General features: G+C 40.0%; 1 protein-coding gene across 7 annotated transcripts in view; it reads left to right on the forward strand.

The window, feature by feature from the left end:
• Positions 1–18,530, forward strand: part of arnt2 (aryl-hydrocarbon receptor nuclear translocator 2) — a 182,135-nt gene that overhangs the window by 59,747 nt on the left and 103,858 nt on the right. For all 7 annotated transcript variants that reach the window (XM_078427361.1, XM_078427363.1, XM_078427357.1 and 4 more), the window contains one exon: positions 14,010–14,086. In XM_078427361.1, the coding sequence (XP_078283487.1) occupies positions 14,010–14,086 (77 nt within the window). The remainder of the gene's footprint in view (positions 1–14,009; positions 14,087–18,530) is intronic.

An 18,530-nucleotide genomic window follows, 5' to 3' on the forward strand; every position in this document is an offset into this window, starting at 1 on the left:
GTATTTTTTGTCAACAGTGAACTTTTTGCAATTTAATATGTTTAAAAAAAAAACTTCATGACTGCATTCTTTCTCAAGTGCAAGCACAAATTGCACGAAGCAGAAAAACAAGGTATAAAATTTTGCCTGGAAGGCTTGGCTGTCATCACCTCCAGCTTTTGCTGAGATGTCAGGTGCGAGAAATGGCTGACCTTCATCACGTTCCTGGCCTTCAGAACTCAAATTAGATGTCTGTCAATGAATAGACAACACGAATGAAAAGCCTGGTGTTTTGATTTTATTTGTAATGGCTTGGTTAAAATTAAATTAACTTAAAGTAAACACAAACATTTGTAATGTTTAGATCTGGCCTTTAATTTTACTTTTGTCCATTCAAGTGATGCAGTCTGAGTCACCTTAGTTGCAATTGAGTAGTTGGGAGTGGGCTGCTTCTTGAACCTCTGTAGTCCTTGAGGTGTGGGTATACCTACGATGCTGTAACGGAGGGATTTGGCTTATTAGAGGTGATGAAACAGCTATGTATTTCCAAGTTGGCAGATGTGTGGCTTGGAGCGGAACTTACAGGTGGTAGTGTTCTCATGCTTTTGCCACCCTTTCTAGCTAGTAGAGGTCATGCCTTTGGAAGATATTGTCTCAGGAGTCTTGGTGGGTTCCTGTGATACATCCAGTAGATGGTATATCCAGCTACTGTTGTTCATCAGTGTTGGAGTGAGTTATTGACTGTGGATGGGGTGCCTATCAAGTGGACGGCCATGTCATATATGGTGTTGAGCTTCTTAAGTGTTTAAATTGCACTCAGGCAAGTGGAGAGTTTTTCATCACGTTCCTAATTGAGTCCTGTAGATGTTGGACAGGCTTCAAGCAGTTAGAAGTCCGATACTTGCCACAGGATTCCTAACTTCTAACTTCTAACCTGCTTTTTTAGCCACATTGTGTAGTGGTTACTCCTATTCAGTTTCTGGTTATTGGTAACCCCCCAGGATATTGATAGTGGGGGATTCATTGATGGTAATGTCATTGAACTTTAGAGGATGATAGCTGGATTTTCTCTTGTTAGCTATCGTCAAGTCCTCCTATGTGGAAAATCAAAAGAAAAACTGCAGATGCTGCTAATCTGAAATAAACGCAAAATCCTAGAACTACTCAGCTGATGAGGCAGCAACTGAAGAAAGAAAAACAAAGTTACTGTTTAAGATCTAAGACTCTTTGCCAAAACTGGGAAAGCGAACTAACTAATATGTTTGACGTTTTGGAGGAAGTGGTGGGAATATCCATGATAGATTGAGGCCAGCATGTATTCACCAGGTCAGTCAACCGGACAATAGACAATAGGTGCAGGAGTAGACCATTCGGCCCTTCGAGCCAGCACCACCATTCAATCAGATCATGGCTGATCATTCTCAATCAGTACCCCGTTCCTGCCTTCTCCCCATACCCCCTGACTCCGCTTTCCTTAAGAGCTCTATCTAGCTCTCTCTTGAATGCATTCAGAGAATTGGCCTCCACTGCCTTCTGAGGCAGAGAATTCCACAGATTCACAACTCTCTGACTGAAAACGTTTTTCCTCATCTCCGTTCTAAATGGCCTACCCCTTATTCTTAAACTGTGGCCCCTGGTTCTGGACCTCCCCAACATTGGGAACATGTTTCCTGCCTCTAACGTGTCCAACCCCTTAATAATCTTGAGAGAACTGGGCCAATATCCCAGATGCATGACTAAGAGCAGAAATAATCAGTTCCAATATAGACGTGAACGCAAGTGACCTTTTGATGGAGAATTTGATGCAAAGTCCAGAAGACTGCAATGTGCCCAGATGCAATATGAAGATGAATTATTGTTGCTCAAGGTTGTGTAACACTTTGTTGTGACAGTGCAGGATTCCACAGTCAGAGTGGGAGTGGGCTGGGGAAATATAATGGTGAGTAACAAGAAGCTCGGGTCCACACCTGAGTGCAGCCGCTCTGCAAAGTGATCGCTCAATTTGAATTTACCCTATTCATCGCAAACGAGAGCACATTGCAATAATTGGAAGAAGAGCAAGTAATATGTTGTGTACTGTTTGGGTCCCTTAATGGTGGGAAGAGTTACGTTGGACAGGTCTACCATTTCCAGTTGCATAATTGCATGAGAACTGCTGCAATGAACTCATTTGACCAAAACAACCCTGACTTCACGCTAACACAGATATTCACTTTGTCCTTCCCATCCTTATCAACGTAAAACAATGTCTTTTGTTTCAGTTGCTCAGTTTTGATGAAACCGCTTTGCCCTGAAACATTAGCTCTGATTCTCTTTTCGTACATTCTGCCTGACCTGCTGAATGTTTGCAGCATTTTCTGTTTTATTCGCTCAGTGTGTGGATCCAAGATAATTTCCCAGATGGATTTTAAAAAGATTTTTAACAAGAAGCCATGTTAGAGTATAGATGTATGAATTGATGTATGAGACAACTCGTATCGTGGATAAAACAAAATCTGGGACATGGAAAATAGATGAACGGGATAGCTTGATTACAAATTTTGGTTTGCAGGAGATAACAATATATAATTTTCCCATATCATACGTCTCACTGCAATATAACTTCTTGCATGATAATGAAGCTGGGGATTGACAATTGTGTGCCTTTCTGATGTGATTCCCCAGTTATCCATGCCATTTCTACGTGGACTTCATCAGTCTGTTCAAAAACAGGCTGAGCAAATAATTGGATGAGATAAAACCAAGCTGCCTCAATTCAATGAAGAAAAGACTGCATTATGAGAGCAAACACTATTTATTAAATTGCAAGAATCTTGTTCACCCGGAAGAAATTCACACTCCAATGAAAAATAAGTAGAAATAGGGCACTTGTTGGGATTGAAGAAATGAGGAGAGATCAAGCTGCAAACAGAGCATTGAAAAGATTATGTGTTTATTCTCAGCAATTCGTTCTTCACAGGTCATACAGAGAACTAAGTAGGGCTGGTAATGATCAAAAAGCAGATTGTCAGAATTCCATGGTACTGGTTGGAATAAATTCTTTGAAATAATGGAAATATAATGTATTTGCCAAATCTTTTCACGATGATATCCAGGTAGTTACTTGTTTTGGAGGAATAGTTGTTTTTCTTTTTGTTCCAGAGGTTTAATACAAATAACAGTTTGACTGAATACTTGTTTCTGTTTTTGACATTTCATTATAAAAAAAACAAGGCTTTTCGTTTGGAAAGACAGGTTTCATGAATATCTGACCCTTGTGCATGCTCTTTTTTTATTTTAAGGCGATAAGTTTATCTCAAAAGCTAAATCATCATGCACAGAGATATGGTTTCATTAATTATACTAATTCAAATTTCTGTGTTACATAAGGACTGTGAATGTTCTTTTTTCATAACTGTACATTCAATTACAGGTTGGCTCATTCACACATGGAATAAAAGCCAATTGCAAGCAGCATGCACTAACCTTGCTGCTTTGTAAATTATAGGGCTGTCAAATAATTTTAAGCATTAATTGTGATTAATCCTACTTTTAAAAATGGTTCCCTCGGGTCATTTTAGTTTTAATCATATGTAATGGAAACAATTACTGCACCAACTTATTTGTGTGTGCTTTAGAATGCTGAGAATGTATAGAACTATGGGGGTGGGAGGAGGTGGTTTAATTCAAATGGAGCTGTTTACAGTGAAGAATACTAAGAATAATATTGGCTTTCAGTTTAAATGGATGCCATTGCCCTGCAGTCCACCCAACAAATCACCAATAAGTTTAAAAGACATTCATTTCATGTATTCTGCCTTTGTTCATTCAACAGCTGTTTTCATATTCTATTTAAATATGTAAGAATTAGGAACAAGAGTAAGCCATGTGGCTCTGTGCCTGCTCTGCCATATATCAAGATTATGGCAGGTCTTCTACTCCGGATCAGTTTTCCACCATCATCACCACAGTATCCAGAAATCCTTTGGTCGCTGGATAGGACATGGCCACTGAGTCTCTATCGGTCTCCCTGGAATAGAATTCCAGATCAGGTCCCTGTGAGTCAAGACAGTTTTCCTCATCTCAGTCATAAGCAGACTACCACTTATTCTGAAACTCTGACCCCTGGTTTTCAACTCCTCAGTCAGGGAAAACATGTCAAGCCCTTTAACAATTTTGTGGGTTTCAAGGAGGACTGATCTTATTCTTCTTAACTTCAGCGAAAATAGATCAATCCCCTCAATCTCTTCTTATGCAGCAAACCTTCTACCATTGGAACTTCGCAAATTTTCACTGTCGTCTCTTTAAGGCAAGTATATTTCTTAAGTAAGGAAACCAAAACTACTCATGATATTCCAGTCACGGTTTCACCAAGGTCCTTTACAATTGTTATAGGACTTCTATAGTTCTATAATCTAACTTTATTGCAAAGGGTAACATTAATTTGCCCTCTTAATTGTTTGTTATATGTGTATATTGACCTTCAGACGAGGGTGCCAGTAGATGAAAAAATCCCAAAAGTGACTCAAACAATAAACTGCTGGTGGACCTCAGCAAGTCAGGCATCATCTGTTCAGAAAAATGTCCAGATGAAGGATCTCAATCTGAAATGTCATCTGTCCATTTTTCTCCACAGATGTTGCCTGATCCACTTTATTCCTCTTTTGTTTGGCTTTAGCCCTAGATTTTAGCATCTGCAGTCTCTTGTGTTCCCCAATGTGACTCCCTTAAGCAACATGCGGGATTCAGGCATAATGCAGGAAACAGTAGGTTAGTTAACTGTTGTTAGGAAGATACTGGAGGTCAACGTTGTGGATGAAATAGCTCATCATATAGAGAAGCTTAATGCAATCGAATCAAGTTAACCTGGCTCTAGGAAGAAAAATCTTGTTAACAAATTTGATAATGCCATTGACTATTAAGGGTAGGTGTTTTGATTCTCTCTTGTTGAAAGTGGTTACTGCCTGGCACCTCTGTGGACAAAAGTTGTTTATCACTTATCAGTTCATGCCTGAATGTTGATTAGTAATTGGGAATTATCTGTTAAAAATAAAATAAAAATAGAAATGCTTAGCTGGTCAGGCAGCATCAATGGGGAAACGGGTGAAGTTTTAGATAAGTTGCAGAGAAGGGAAGATGGAGAGGTTCGCAAAATGATGAGAGGCCTAGCTGGGGTAGATGGTTAAAAACAACTCCATCGCAGAACTGTCATAGAGCTACGGTATAGAAACAGACCCTTCAACCCATCACACCAATTCCCCATGCTCTCATCAATTCCTCCCAATTCTACTATACCGCTCCCAATTTGTACGAACAATTTAAAATGAACCATTAACCTATCAACATTCACGTTTTTGGAAAGTGAGAAGAAACTCGATTATACGGTCATAATCCATGCAGTCACAGGGAAAAAGCACAAATTTCACACAGACAGCACTTGAGGTCAGGATCGTACCCAGGTCCTTTGCAGTGTGAGACAGTTGCTATATAAACTCTGCTGCTCGAAAAGGTAACGGATAAGGTTTAGAAGGAATTTGAGGGATAACTTTTTTCATCAAAGGGGCTGGAATCTAGAGTGGTGGCAGAAACTGTCATAACATTTAAGAAGTATCTAAATGAGCACTTCCACTTCCAAGACACAGAAAGATATGGACAGAGTGCTTATAGTCTAGATGGTTATTGATAATCATCATGGACATGGTGAACTCAAAGGTCTGTTTCTGCAATGTATGAGTCTGACTCTGTGATTGACAATAATGGGAATGCCTGTGATAGAATGCAGACCAGAATACTTAAGGTAACAATTGCTTAAAAAAAAGTTAGAACATAATGATACAGAGATAAATTGATCCAAAGGAGAACCATGTCTGTGAATAAATAGGGGTTATCTAAAAATTGTTATCCTCACTGTAAAGTCTTGAGGATTGTAATGTGCCTAATTGGAAAATGATCTACCCAATGGTTGGAATCCAAGATGGTGGAAAGCAATGGGGCAAAAGGGCAGGTGTTACCTGGGAAGGTGCCGTAAGGTGGAGATAGAAGAGTGGCCTAGCGTGTGTTCAATACATTATGTTTGGTCTCTTCTAAGACATGAATGAAGATTGTAAATAGTCAGGCCACAGCACTAATGCATTCTATTGGTTGGTTTATTCACTTGAAATTGACCATTTTATCCCTATTCTGTGCTTAATGACCAATCCTCTGTTCACAGTAATATATCGCCCTCGTCCTCATGTTTCACACACAGGGTGGTGCATACATGGAATGAGCTAAGTGGTAGAGTTATAACTTTTAAAAGGCACTTGTGCAGTTACATCAATAGGAAAGGTTTGGAGGGTTATTGGCCAATGTAGACAAGTGGAACAAGTTCAATTAGGCAACTTGGTCGACATGGATAAGTTGAGCCAAAGGGTCTGTTTCTGTTTGTGTTGCTGTATGACTCTGAGTCTGTTCCTTTTATGTGGCACAGTAAGTGCTTTTTAGAATTCAAAACAATGCACCCACTGGTTCCTCTATATATCCTGCTGATTCAAATGATAGTAAATAAATATACTAAACATGATTTCTTTTGCAATAAAATCATTTTATGCTTTCCAAGTGGTCTGTTGTTGCCTCTTTAGTAATGAATTACCATATTTTCCCAGCAACAGATGTTAGGCTCACTGCTCTGTGGTTCCCTATTTTTTTCTCTCCTTCCATTAAATACCAATGCTGCATTTCTTTCTGTTTTACAATATTTGCTCAATCCGAAACCCTATTACTTTGATAAACTTTTTGTTTTCATCTCATTCTGTCACTTTCACATGCTGGATACTGCAGAGGGGGGAGAGATTTTAAAAAATATTACAGAATATGCTGTAAGTGGAAACAGTAATAAAGTTGATGTTTCAGCTCGATGAGATTTTGCCAGAACTGGAACAAGTTAGGAGCAAAAGAAAGTTTGAGGTGCAGAGAACGAGAGGGAAGAAACAGTCTGATGAAGGGTCTCTACCCGAAACATCACTCAGCGGGACAGGCCGCATCTCAGGGGAGAAGGAATGGGTGACGTTTTGGGTCTATTTTGTGTCTATCTTTGGTGAAAGTTGCATTATTACAGTAGGTGCATCGGAATAGAGAAATGGGAAGAACAGATACATTGCAGAAGGCAAGATAAGAGAAAGTTAGTCGGGTTAACCGTGGAAGCTCAAGGATATATAGTTGGATCTTAACTTATTTTCTGATCTATTATCGGGTTTCTGAACAGTCCTTCCATACGCTAGGGTACTGTCCCATTCACCTCCACCCCATTGCGGACATTGTACTTTGTCTATGGAACTGATGCATGACTATGCTGTGAACTGTATTCTGCACACTGCATCTTCTCCTTTACTTATTGGACTTGTGCTTGGCTTGATGGTATTTATATTTGCTATTATCTGATTTGATTGAATACCAGACAAAAAGCTTTTTGCTGTGCCTTGCTACATGTGACAATAATAAACCTAACCTAACATAGCTAAACACAGATGGATCCCCTGCCATCAATAGAATGAAAATTTGTTGAGCATTGTACTTCTGTCACTGTTTTGCCAGGCATTTTAGCCTAATTTCTCCAGCCAATTTTGTACTGTATACCTTTGTAAAGGAGTTTTAATTTAAGATTCAAGTTTCAGACTTGAGTTTGTCACCCTGAAATTGATTGGAATACTTTCATCCAGTGAGGTCAATCGCATGTTAATACAATGTAAGCAACATTCAGGCTAATATCTCTACTTCATTTTCTCATCGATCAACTGGGTCACATCCCTTCTTCAGAGAAACTGTTTAAATTACATTTGATTTACTGTACCCAATAATCCAGCTGTGTAATTGTTGGGACTTCATGCCGATCCACATAACTTACCTTGATCAGTCATACAATGCTCCAGAACTTTGCCACTTATTTATTTGTACTTCTGCAATGTAATGTTAATAACTATTTGGAAAATTTGCATTGTAATTTGCATCCTAATCCATCTTTGGTTCAAATTTGCATCCAGTGTATTTACCTAAAATCAATGTTTAATAATAGTTTAATTTTATCCTTAAAAGCATAAAGTATAAAATTGGAATCCTGGATTGTTTATCATTGGAGCAAACCTTAATCAGTTAGAATAAAGATCTCATGTATTCTTGGGAATTTATTCTTATTGCAGTTTCTCGGTGTTTTCAATTCTTACTTTTCTCTCTCACGATTCCTGATGAATAATAAATAGTTTCAGTTTGAAATGTGCTGCCCTATGTAAAGGAAACTAGAGTTATGGCAACTTTCTGCTTATAGAGTCGTGGAGGGAGGCAGCACAGAAACATGCCCACGGGTCCACAGTAACTATTGACCTCCCATTTTTGCACTAATCCTAACCTAACCCAAGTTATTCTCTCGCCCATTCCCATCAAAGTTTCCTGTATTTTATCATTTACCTGTAAATTTGGAGCAATTTACGGTGGCTGATTACACTGGTGCGTTTTTGCATATTGGGAGGAAATCTGAGCACCTCGAGGAAGCCCCGCGGTCACAGGGAGAACATGCAGATTTTACTCCGTTAGCACTGCAAGTCAGGTCTGAACCCAGTTCACCGGAGCAGTGAGCAGTGAGCCGGCAGCTTGACTGTGCTGCCCTCAGATGGTTCTTTCCTCATATGATCTTTCCTGGCCCACTACATCGAATAGCTGGAAGTAAGCTTTAACAATTTAGATTTTTTTTAAAACTCCTTTAAAAGGAATTTATTTCTTTGAGCTATTGGAACTAAAAACAGTAAAGAATGTTGGCCAATTAAACTCAGCTGAGAGAAGTTTGTTTGTGGAGCCCTGACCACAATGAAATAATAATCTGTGCATTTGGGTTTCTTTGAAGATCTTGGTGCTCAGAAAATTCTTTTTCTAATCCATTTGGGATTTTTAAGGAAATTTTTTATTCTTTCAGAAATTTTCCTAATTGGATTTGATTAGATATGAAATAAACATTATACTTCAATTATGGAGAGGCATGTTCTTATTCCCCTAGCACAAGTTGAATGTTTTGAAAATATTGTATTGCATTCATGCTTAAGGAAATTAAAACTTGAAACTGGCATATCTTTTTAAGAGAGAAATGAGGGAGGGGGCTGGGCATCAGGAGAGAAGGTCAACAATGTGATTTTGGTGGGTGGGAGGGTGACTGACAATCAGAGCATGGTTAGAAAGATCAAAACTTGAAGCAACTTTCTGGGCAAATAATGGGACAAAACACAAGAACAGGCATTGGAGTTGTTGGGGTGGTGATTCCTGAGTGAGATTAATTATTTAAGGGTGAAAATGAATGTTAAATGATCTTAGCTGAAGAAAAGTTATCATCTATAAGAAATGAATTTGATTTATTGTAATGGTTCAGATAGGGTCAGAAGTTTAACAAACACTAAAAGAGGCCTCAGCTCTCGGTTTCACTGTTTGAGTTTTAGCATTGCAGAAGAAGTCAGGAGAGTTGAATGCTCCACTGTCAGTGATGTGATGAAGGAACTGGCAGGTACATGAGAGGCCAAAGCTGGAGGAATGCAAGTTTTGTATGACTATTACTGCAGACAGAAATTCCCTTCATTCCCCTTGAGTAAGGACCATAAAACTGGCGCTGGCCAAGTATGCTTTACAGTACAGTTCATCAAATTGTTTTTGCATATAGTGAATATCAATGAATTTGCAAATAATATTCTTTTTGCTTAAATTCTGTGAATCCACCAAAATACATAAACTTTTTTCATTTTGAAAATATTTTACAGTGATCTCTCAATAATTATAAACTTTTAACAAATTGATAGGTATTGTGAATTAAATAATGGTTCCAAAATTCCAGTCAGTTGGCCCACCAATGTATGCTTTTTGTCATTTGTCTGGTTCTCTTCACATGCTAAATTGCAAAATTGAGTCTATTTTGGGTTGAATTGAGTTTGTTAGGGTGACCTTCCTCTCACCTCATATTCATAATGATTGCAAAGAATGTGACGTTCACACACTACCGAAATATGGAGAGTGAATTTGTAGACTGCAGGATAAATTTGCAAAGCACATGTCTGACCTTTCACTGTAACATTCAGTCATTGAATGAATGGACTATAGTCATTAGTTGCTGGACAATGATTGGGTTGAAGTGAGGCTGTCAATTTTATGTTTCCACCGAATCTTTCTGTTTGCAAGACCTGAAACACCACCCATCATTTTTCTCCAGTGATACTGCCTGACCCGCTGACTTACTCCAGCATTTTGGGTCTATCTTTTGCAAGATTGTTGTTGGACACCCCCCATCCTTGACATTTCACACAGCCATTTTGACTGATGCACCAAGCATTTAATTGTGCACATCCAGTTGTCCTTTCAGAGAGCTTTGCAGAGGGACTTGTCCATGACCTCGCACTGCTTAACCTGGTTCTGCTGTATCCTTTACCCCAGCTCAGTCTGTTGGCCACTGATTAATGGCCAAGTGCAGGTCCTGCCTTTATATTAACCTATAAAGTATCTAAAATGTCTGTATTTAACTTGATATCTTTCAGAGTGAGTGGAACATACTATGTTCATCACATGGCATCAATCCCTGACCAAGTTGGAACTTTTGCCAACCTGAAAAGAAAAATGCACAACGGGTAGGGTAACGGGGAGGGAAAATACAAATTCAGCCTTGCATCATCTGCGGCTTGTAAAGCAGAAGAATTATTGGGAGAGGAGGAGAGGAGGAAATGGGATGTGACAAGGAAGATAACTCCAAATGGTCTGGGTTCTGTCCCATCACTGGCACTGTCTGGAGCCTGTCACGACCATTGCTCTAATGGTCAACATTTTGACTTCTGATTTGGGCTGGGTAGGTGGATTTGGTGACAGGGCTAGCTGAAGCTGTCCTTGTTCCTAGCCGGTTTATTGATGATAAGATTAATTATTTGCCACCTTCTGAAAGGGTGAGAGTATTATGTTTGGATGTTTTCTCTGCCATGATTGAACTAGCTGACAGTGTAGGTAGTGAGATGTCAGAGTACTGGTGAGATAGACATAGAGATAGACATAGAAAATAGGTGCAGGAGTAGGCCATTCGGCCCTTCGAGCCTGCACCGCCATTCAATATGATCATGGCTGATCATCCAGCTCAGTAACCTGTACCTGCCTTCTCTCCATACCCCCTCATCCCTTTAGCAAAAAGGGCCACATCTAACTCCCTCTTAAATATAGCCAATGAACTGGCCTCAACTACCTTCTGTGGCAGAGAATTCCACAGACTCACCGCTCTCTGTGTGAAGAAATGTTTTCTCATCTTGGTCCTAAAAGACTTCCCCCTTATCCTTAAGCTGTGACCTCTGGTTCTGGACTCCCCCAACATCGGGAACAATCTTCCCGCATCTAGCCTCTCCAACCCCTTAAGAATTTTATATGTTTCTATAAGATCCCCCCTCAGTCTTCTAAATTCCAGCGAGTACAAGCCCAGTCTATCCAGTCTTTCTTCATATGAAAGTCCCGCTATCCCAGGGATCAATCTAGTGAACCTTCTCTGCACTCCCTCTAAGGCAAGAATGTCTTTCCTCAGATTAGGAGACCAAAACTGCACACAATACTCCAGGTGCGGTCTCACCAAGGCCCTGTACAACTGCAGTAGAACCTCCCTGCTCCTAAACTCAAATCCTCTTGCTATGAATGCCAACATACCATTTGCTTTCTTCACTGCCTGCTGCACCTGCACGCTTGCTTTCAATGACTGGTGCACCATGACACCCAGGTCACGTTGCATCTCCCCTTCTCCTAATCGTTCACAATTCAGGTAATACTCTGCTTTCCTGTTCTTGCCGCCAAAGTGGATAACCTCACATTTATCCACATTATATTGCATCTGCCATGCATTTGCCCACTCGCCTAATCTATCCAAGTCACTCTGCAGCCTCCTAGCATCCTCCTCGCAGCTAACACTGCCACCCAGCTTCGTGTCATCCGCAAACTTAGAGATGTTGCATTCAATTCCCTCGTCCAAATCATTAATATACACTGTAAATAACTGGGGTCCCAGCACTGAGCCTTGCGGTACCCCACTAGTCACTGCCTGCCATTCCAAAAAGGACCCATTTATTCCTACTCTTTGCTTCCTGTCCGCCAACCAATTTTCTATCCACCTCAACACTGATCCCTCAATACCGTGTGCTTTAAGTTTGTACACCAATCTCCTATGTCAGAGTACTGGTGAGATGTCAGAGTACTGGTGAGGTGTCAGAGTACTGGTGAGATGTCAGAGTACTGGTGAGATGTCAGAGTACTGGTGAGATGTCAGAGTACTGGTGAGATGTCAGAGTACTGGTGAGTGTATGGCAGTTTTTTTCTGCTCCACGGTCGGTCTTACACTTGATAACATAGAAGGATGTTCTGGAAAGCTTTGCTGCTCATATTTACTCTTGTTCTATAATCTTTCCCATTGATCCTCTAAGACATAGGGAAGGATTTCTCTGTCTGCAGCAAAGATATACTTCCTGTAAGAGGTGCAGAGATAGTTTTAAGTAATGCTATCTAACTAGATCTTCCACTCGCTTCTCACTAGTGGGAGACTCTAGGACCGGAGACGATAGCCTCAGAATAAAAGTGTATATCTTTAGGAAGGAGATGAGGAGGGATTTCTTTAGTCAGAGGGTGGTGAATATGTGGAATTCATTATCACAGAAGGCTGTGGAGGCCAAGTCAATGGATATTTTTAAGGCAGAGATTGATAGATTATTAATTAGTAAAGATGTCGGGTGTTATGGGGAGCAGGCAGGAAAATGGGCAGAGGGCAAAGTAGATCAGCCAGGATTGAATGGCAGAGCAGACTTGATGGGCTGAATGGCCTAATTCTGTTCCTATCACTTATGAACTTATGAGTAACAGGCCAGAAGTTGTGCGTTAAAGACCAGAAAACAACTTGATACATGTTAATGAGTTACCATCGCACGTTGTGTGTGCATAATACATTGGGGCAAACAAGCTCTTGCTTCCAGTTACTATTTTCTTGCAAATGGATTTAAGCAAACCTGGAAACAGCCATTGTCAATTTTTCCAGTTTTAACTTACTTCCCCAAACTGCATTGCCATTCACAGGAATTGTTCTTTGCAGTGTATCATGTCCATCTCAGCGTTGCTTTATAAGAAAAATCGTGCCGGGTGGCGCCGCGATGGCAGTCTCGCCTCCAGCCTGTTTGTCCTTTTCATCCTTTTTCTGTTATTTTTGGTGAGTTTTAAAAGTCTGTGTTAATGTTCTCTGGTTTGTTTTATGTGGGGGAGGGGGGAGGGGGAAACTTTTTCTTTCAATCTCTTACCTTGCCGGAGATGCGATTGTTTTCTGGATCGTATCTCTGGTCGCTCTGCAGTCTAACATCATGGAGCTGGAGGCCTTGCCTGGGACTGACTTTAAGCCCCTGCTTACCATCTGAGCGTGCGATTCCTTGCCTGGGATCGACTTTAACATCAAGGAGCTCGCAGTCTCGGGTTGTGACCAATGTCGAGAGCTCCAAGCTGCACATAGTTCGACAAGCGGGGTAGATCGCCCGGCGCGGAGGAGCTGAGATCCCCCGCCCCCGATGCAGGAGCTTGATCGCCCCGACGAGGAAGTCTCGTCGCCGGCTACAAGAGTCAAGATCGTCCCGTCAACGGAAGGTTAGAGGCCGCTGACCGCTGGAGGACAAAAAAGGGAGAGATTTAACTTTTTTTCACCTTCTATCACAGTGAGGAATGCGGAGGAGTCACTGTGGTGGATGTTCATGTTAAAATGTATTTTGTGTGTCCTGTTGCTTTTTATTGTTATGATGACTATGGCAAATGAAATTCCTCGTATGTTGCAAAACATACTTGGCTAATAAAGTATGATTGTGATTGTGATTCTGTGAAATATGATGTCTTCACATTGTTTGTTACTGCAGGGTGTGTACCAGTTGAGAGGGCTATTTTGATATTTTGCAATTTTATTTGGCAATCACAGTACAACCATAAAATTCTGCTGAAGGGTTCAGAAATAATAGCAGTGGGATTTCTTGGTAATAACAGTATGATATATTCTTGTTTGGCAGGAATGACCATTCCAGAGGAGGAATCAGATGGTGGACAAAGCAGTAAATTTTGCCTCGTTGCAATTGGACGCCTTCAGGTACTTGAATGTGGGAATTGAGGAAATCATATGGTTGTCACCTTTATCAAGGGACTTCTTATCAATCCAGCGTCAATCTGATCACTAAACTCTGTTACTGAGAGGGAGGATAATTTTGGGTAAAGCTCTGTGCAGTCCCTTTCCCCCACCACCTACTAAAATCCAGATTTCAAAGCAGTTGTTTTAAATGGGGTGGTTTTGCAATCTAGGTCTATCTTATTTCGGACACGTATGTCTACATCAGAAAATGTTTTCCAGGAAGCCCTGTTTGGTCAAACTGAAACAATAAACTGAGATTGAATTTTGATCATTGTGAAAATATATGAAAATTGATTTGTCTTTCATTATTTATCACATGATGGTATTTTAGAAATATTGAAATGCAATTTCATCATTACATTGCTTCAAGAGCTATTAAAAAAATAAGTTAATGAGTCAAAGGAACAGTATTAGGCCGTTCGGCCCATCGAGTGTACTCCACATCCATTCAATCATGGCTGCTTTATCTTTCCCACTCAACCCCAAGATCTCAAATGTGGTTTATTGTAAATTAGAAACATTATATTGGTCGATTTTCTGATTAAAAATTTTTTAAAATGTAATAGGCAGCTGATTAACATAATAAAATTCCATTACCCTTTAAGCTATGCATTTAAATCATGCCATAAATACAGGCTTCTCCTGTCAGATGTAGCTGAGACTCGTGTATTATTCTGTTGTTTGAAAAAACTATCCAATTTACCTAACTTCCCCCACAACATTTGGCTTCAATCGTTCAAGTTTCTCATTTTCAAGTGTGTTTTCAGTACAGATTTTAATGTCACAGTTGAATGATTCACATCATCATTTTACCATTGCAAATTGCAACTCACTGTAGATGTCTCACCAGCTAAATCGTGAGGTCACCATTGATTCGAGACTCATTGGACCAACCACGTAAATATTGTGGCTACAAGAATTGTCAGAGGCTGGGTAACATGTTCATATTTTCTTACAATGTAAAAGGAGGTTGTTCAGTCCACTGAGTTTCTGCTGTCTCCCGACAAGCCCATGGCTTTTACACCACCCACAAGGCACGAATCAGGAGCGTGATGGAAGACCCTCCACTTCCCTGTTAGGACACAGCACTAACCCTATAATTTGGATATTTTACACTACTAGGACAGTTTAGAAGTAGTTTGTTAATTTTATTGATTTACTCTAAGAAAGTTGTTAGTTACTTTATCATCATGCTTATGTGCGAAAGTGAGTGAATTCAGTATTTGCAAGCCATTAAAACCTGGCCTGGAGGACTGAAGATCACTGCAATCTGATCAATGGATTTAAGTCAGCCTGGAAACAGCCATTGCCACTTGTCCATGATTCCAGTTTTAACTTAGTTCCCCAAACTGCATTGCCATTCGCAGGAAATATACTTTGCAGTGTATCATGTCACATTTACTAGCTGGTCACCATCCAGGGCAAAACAGCCTGCACCTCAATCCAACCACCCTCAGCATGCATGTTATCCACACCAGAATACACGGCTGTGATGTGTACCATCTACAAAAAGCACTCTCATTCCCTACCTGATTTCACGCCAGCAACCTTGACATCACTGCAAAGTTCAAATTCTCCTTATCTGCACCTATTACCCCAATAAATATCATGCCTCTTCTCCATTTCCATCCTGATGCTGTGCCTGGAATCTCAGCTCCCAACGTTGCTCTTCATCTTTATTTTACTGCTACTATTTGAAGCAATTGATTCTGCAGAATGGGAACAGGAATTTCTGACATTGTAAAAACTGCAGGACACAGTGCAGAGCAATATGTGATAATTGAAACAGCAGGCGTTTGAGTGATAGAGGTATGGGAGTAGAGACTGGTTCATGTGGAGCGAGCCCAGAAGATGCTTGTTGCCCACGTCTCGTGCGCATAAGTAGCATGTCTGAAATTATCCTTCACTTACTCTAATCTCTTAAGGTTTGCTTTGGATGATTAGAATCTCTTATAGTGGATTTTTGTTGTTGTGCAAAGCAGTCTCCTGCTATACAAAATCCAGTATTGCTAATGTTTTCTTTTTAGAAAATATGTTGATACATATCTGTACTTTCCTCTGATGGTCTCATGTTTTAATGATGTTGAGATATTTTATATTTGGCATCTTTGCTCCCAATCTGTAAATTTTTTCCCTTCATTCTGCTTGTTAGATGGTATTTTGGTTTGATAGTTTACATTCTTCTACTTTAATTGGGGGAAAAATGTCCAATGTACTTTTGATGTTTCTCCTAAGCCGTAAAGCTCGCACAATTTATTTTCAAGTACAAAATGTAGCCACAGCATGTGTTTTTAATATCAATTTTAAATACCTATTGATCCCAAAACAGCTGCCAGTTGAATTTTTTTGTCAGTTATCGTGAGTCTATTATTGTACACGCATTGAAAAGGGATCCAACAAAACCTACATCAGATATTCATTAACTTTGAATGGCCCCTAACACATGGTCATCCCTTTCTGGTATGTGAAGTTATTTTGTAAATATTTGTGGACAAAAATAATTTAGTTTCGTAAGAGCTTTTGTTGAACTTTACAATTAGGTTATTATCATTTATTTGTACCCTTTAAATTCAGTTCTTACGCTGCACATCATTTCTAATTTAATACTTTAGAGTCATAGAACTTTGCAGCATGGAAACAACCCATTTCGACCAGGATGTCCCATCTGCACTGGTACCACCTGCCTGTGTTTGTCCCATATCACTATAAAGCTTTCCTATCCATGTATCTATCCAAATGTCTTTTCAGTGTTGTTATAGGACCTGCCTCAAGTACCTCCTCTGGCAGCTCATTCTATATAACCACCACCCTCTGTGTGAAAAAGTTGCCCCTCAGCTTCCTATTAAATCTTTCCCCTCTCACCTTGTACCTATGTCCTCTGGATGTTGATACCCCTCCTCTGGGTAAAATACTCTGAGCATTCATCCTATCCTCCTCATGCTCTTATACAGTGCCCTCCATAATGTTTGGGACAAAGACCCATCATTTATTTATTTGCCTCTGTACTCCACAATTTCAGATTTGTAATAGAAAAAATTCACATGTAGTTAAAGTGCACATTGTCAGAATTTAATAAAGGCCATTTTTATACATTTTGGTTTCACCATGTAGAAATTACAGCTGTGTTTATACATAGTCTCCCCATTTCAAGGCACCATAATGTTTGGGACACAGCAATGTCATGTAAATAAAAGTAGTTATGTTTAGTATTTTTTTGCATATCCTTTGCATGCAATGACTGTTTGAAGTCTGTGATTCATGGACATCACCAGTTGCTGGGTGTCTTCTCTGGTAATGCTCTGCCAGGCCTTTATTGACCATTTTTTAGCTTTGAAAAACTCCTTTGTTGCTTTAGCAGTATGTTTGGGATCATTGTCTTGCTGTAGAATGAACTGCCGGCCAATGAGTTTTGAGGCATTTGTTTGAACGAGCAGATAGGATGTGTCTATACACTTCAGAATTCATTATGCTACTACCATCAGCAATTGTATCATCAATGAAGATAAGTGAGTCAGTTCCTTCAGCAGCCATACATGCCCAGGCCATAACACCCCCACCACCGTGTTTCACAGATGAGGTGGTATGGTTTGGGTCTTGGGCAGTTCCTTCTCTCCTCCATACTTTGCTCTTGCCATCACTCTGATATAAGTTAATATTCGTCTCATCTGTCCACAAGACCTTTTTCCAGAACTGTGGTTGGTCTTTTAAGTATTTCTTGGCAAACTATAACCTCTCCATCCTATTTTTGGGGCGAACCAGTGGTTTGCATCTTGCAGTGTAGCCTCTGTATTTCTGTTCTTGAAGTCTTCTGTGGACCGTAGTCATTGACAAATCCATTGAACAAGACTTCAAGACTTCAAGAACTGACTCCTGAAGAGTGTTTCTGATCTGTCGGACAGGTGTTTGGAAATTTTTCTTTATTATTGAGAGAAATCTTTTGGCATCAGCTGTGGAGATCTTCCTTGGCCTGCCAGTCCCTTTGCGATTAGTAAGCTCACCAGTGCTCTTTCTTCTTAATGATGTTCCAAACAGTTGATTTTGGTAAGCCTAAGGGTTGGCTGATGTCTCTAATGGTTTTATTCTTGTTTCTCAGTCTCATAATGGCTTCTTTGACTTTCATTGGCACAACTTTGGTCCTCATGTTGATAAACAGCAATATAAGTTTCCAAAGGTGATGGAAAGACTGGAAGAAAGACTAGGTGCTGAGAGCTTTCTTTTACCTGCATTAAGGAGGCAATTAAACCCACCTGAGCAATTACAAACACCCGTGAAGGCATGTGTCCCAAATGTTATGGTGCCCTGAAATGGGGGGACTATGTATAAACACCGCTGTAATTTCTACATGGTGAAACCAAAATGTATAAAAATGGCCTTTATTAAAATCTGACAATGTGCACTTTAAACC

The sequence above is a fragment of the Rhinoraja longicauda genome, chromosome 33 (genome assembly GCF_053455715.1).
Source record: "Rhinoraja longicauda isolate Sanriku21f chromosome 33, sRhiLon1.1, whole genome shotgun sequence".
Taxonomy (NCBI): Eukaryota; Metazoa; Chordata; class Chondrichthyes; order Rajiformes; family Arhynchobatidae; genus Rhinoraja; species Rhinoraja longicauda.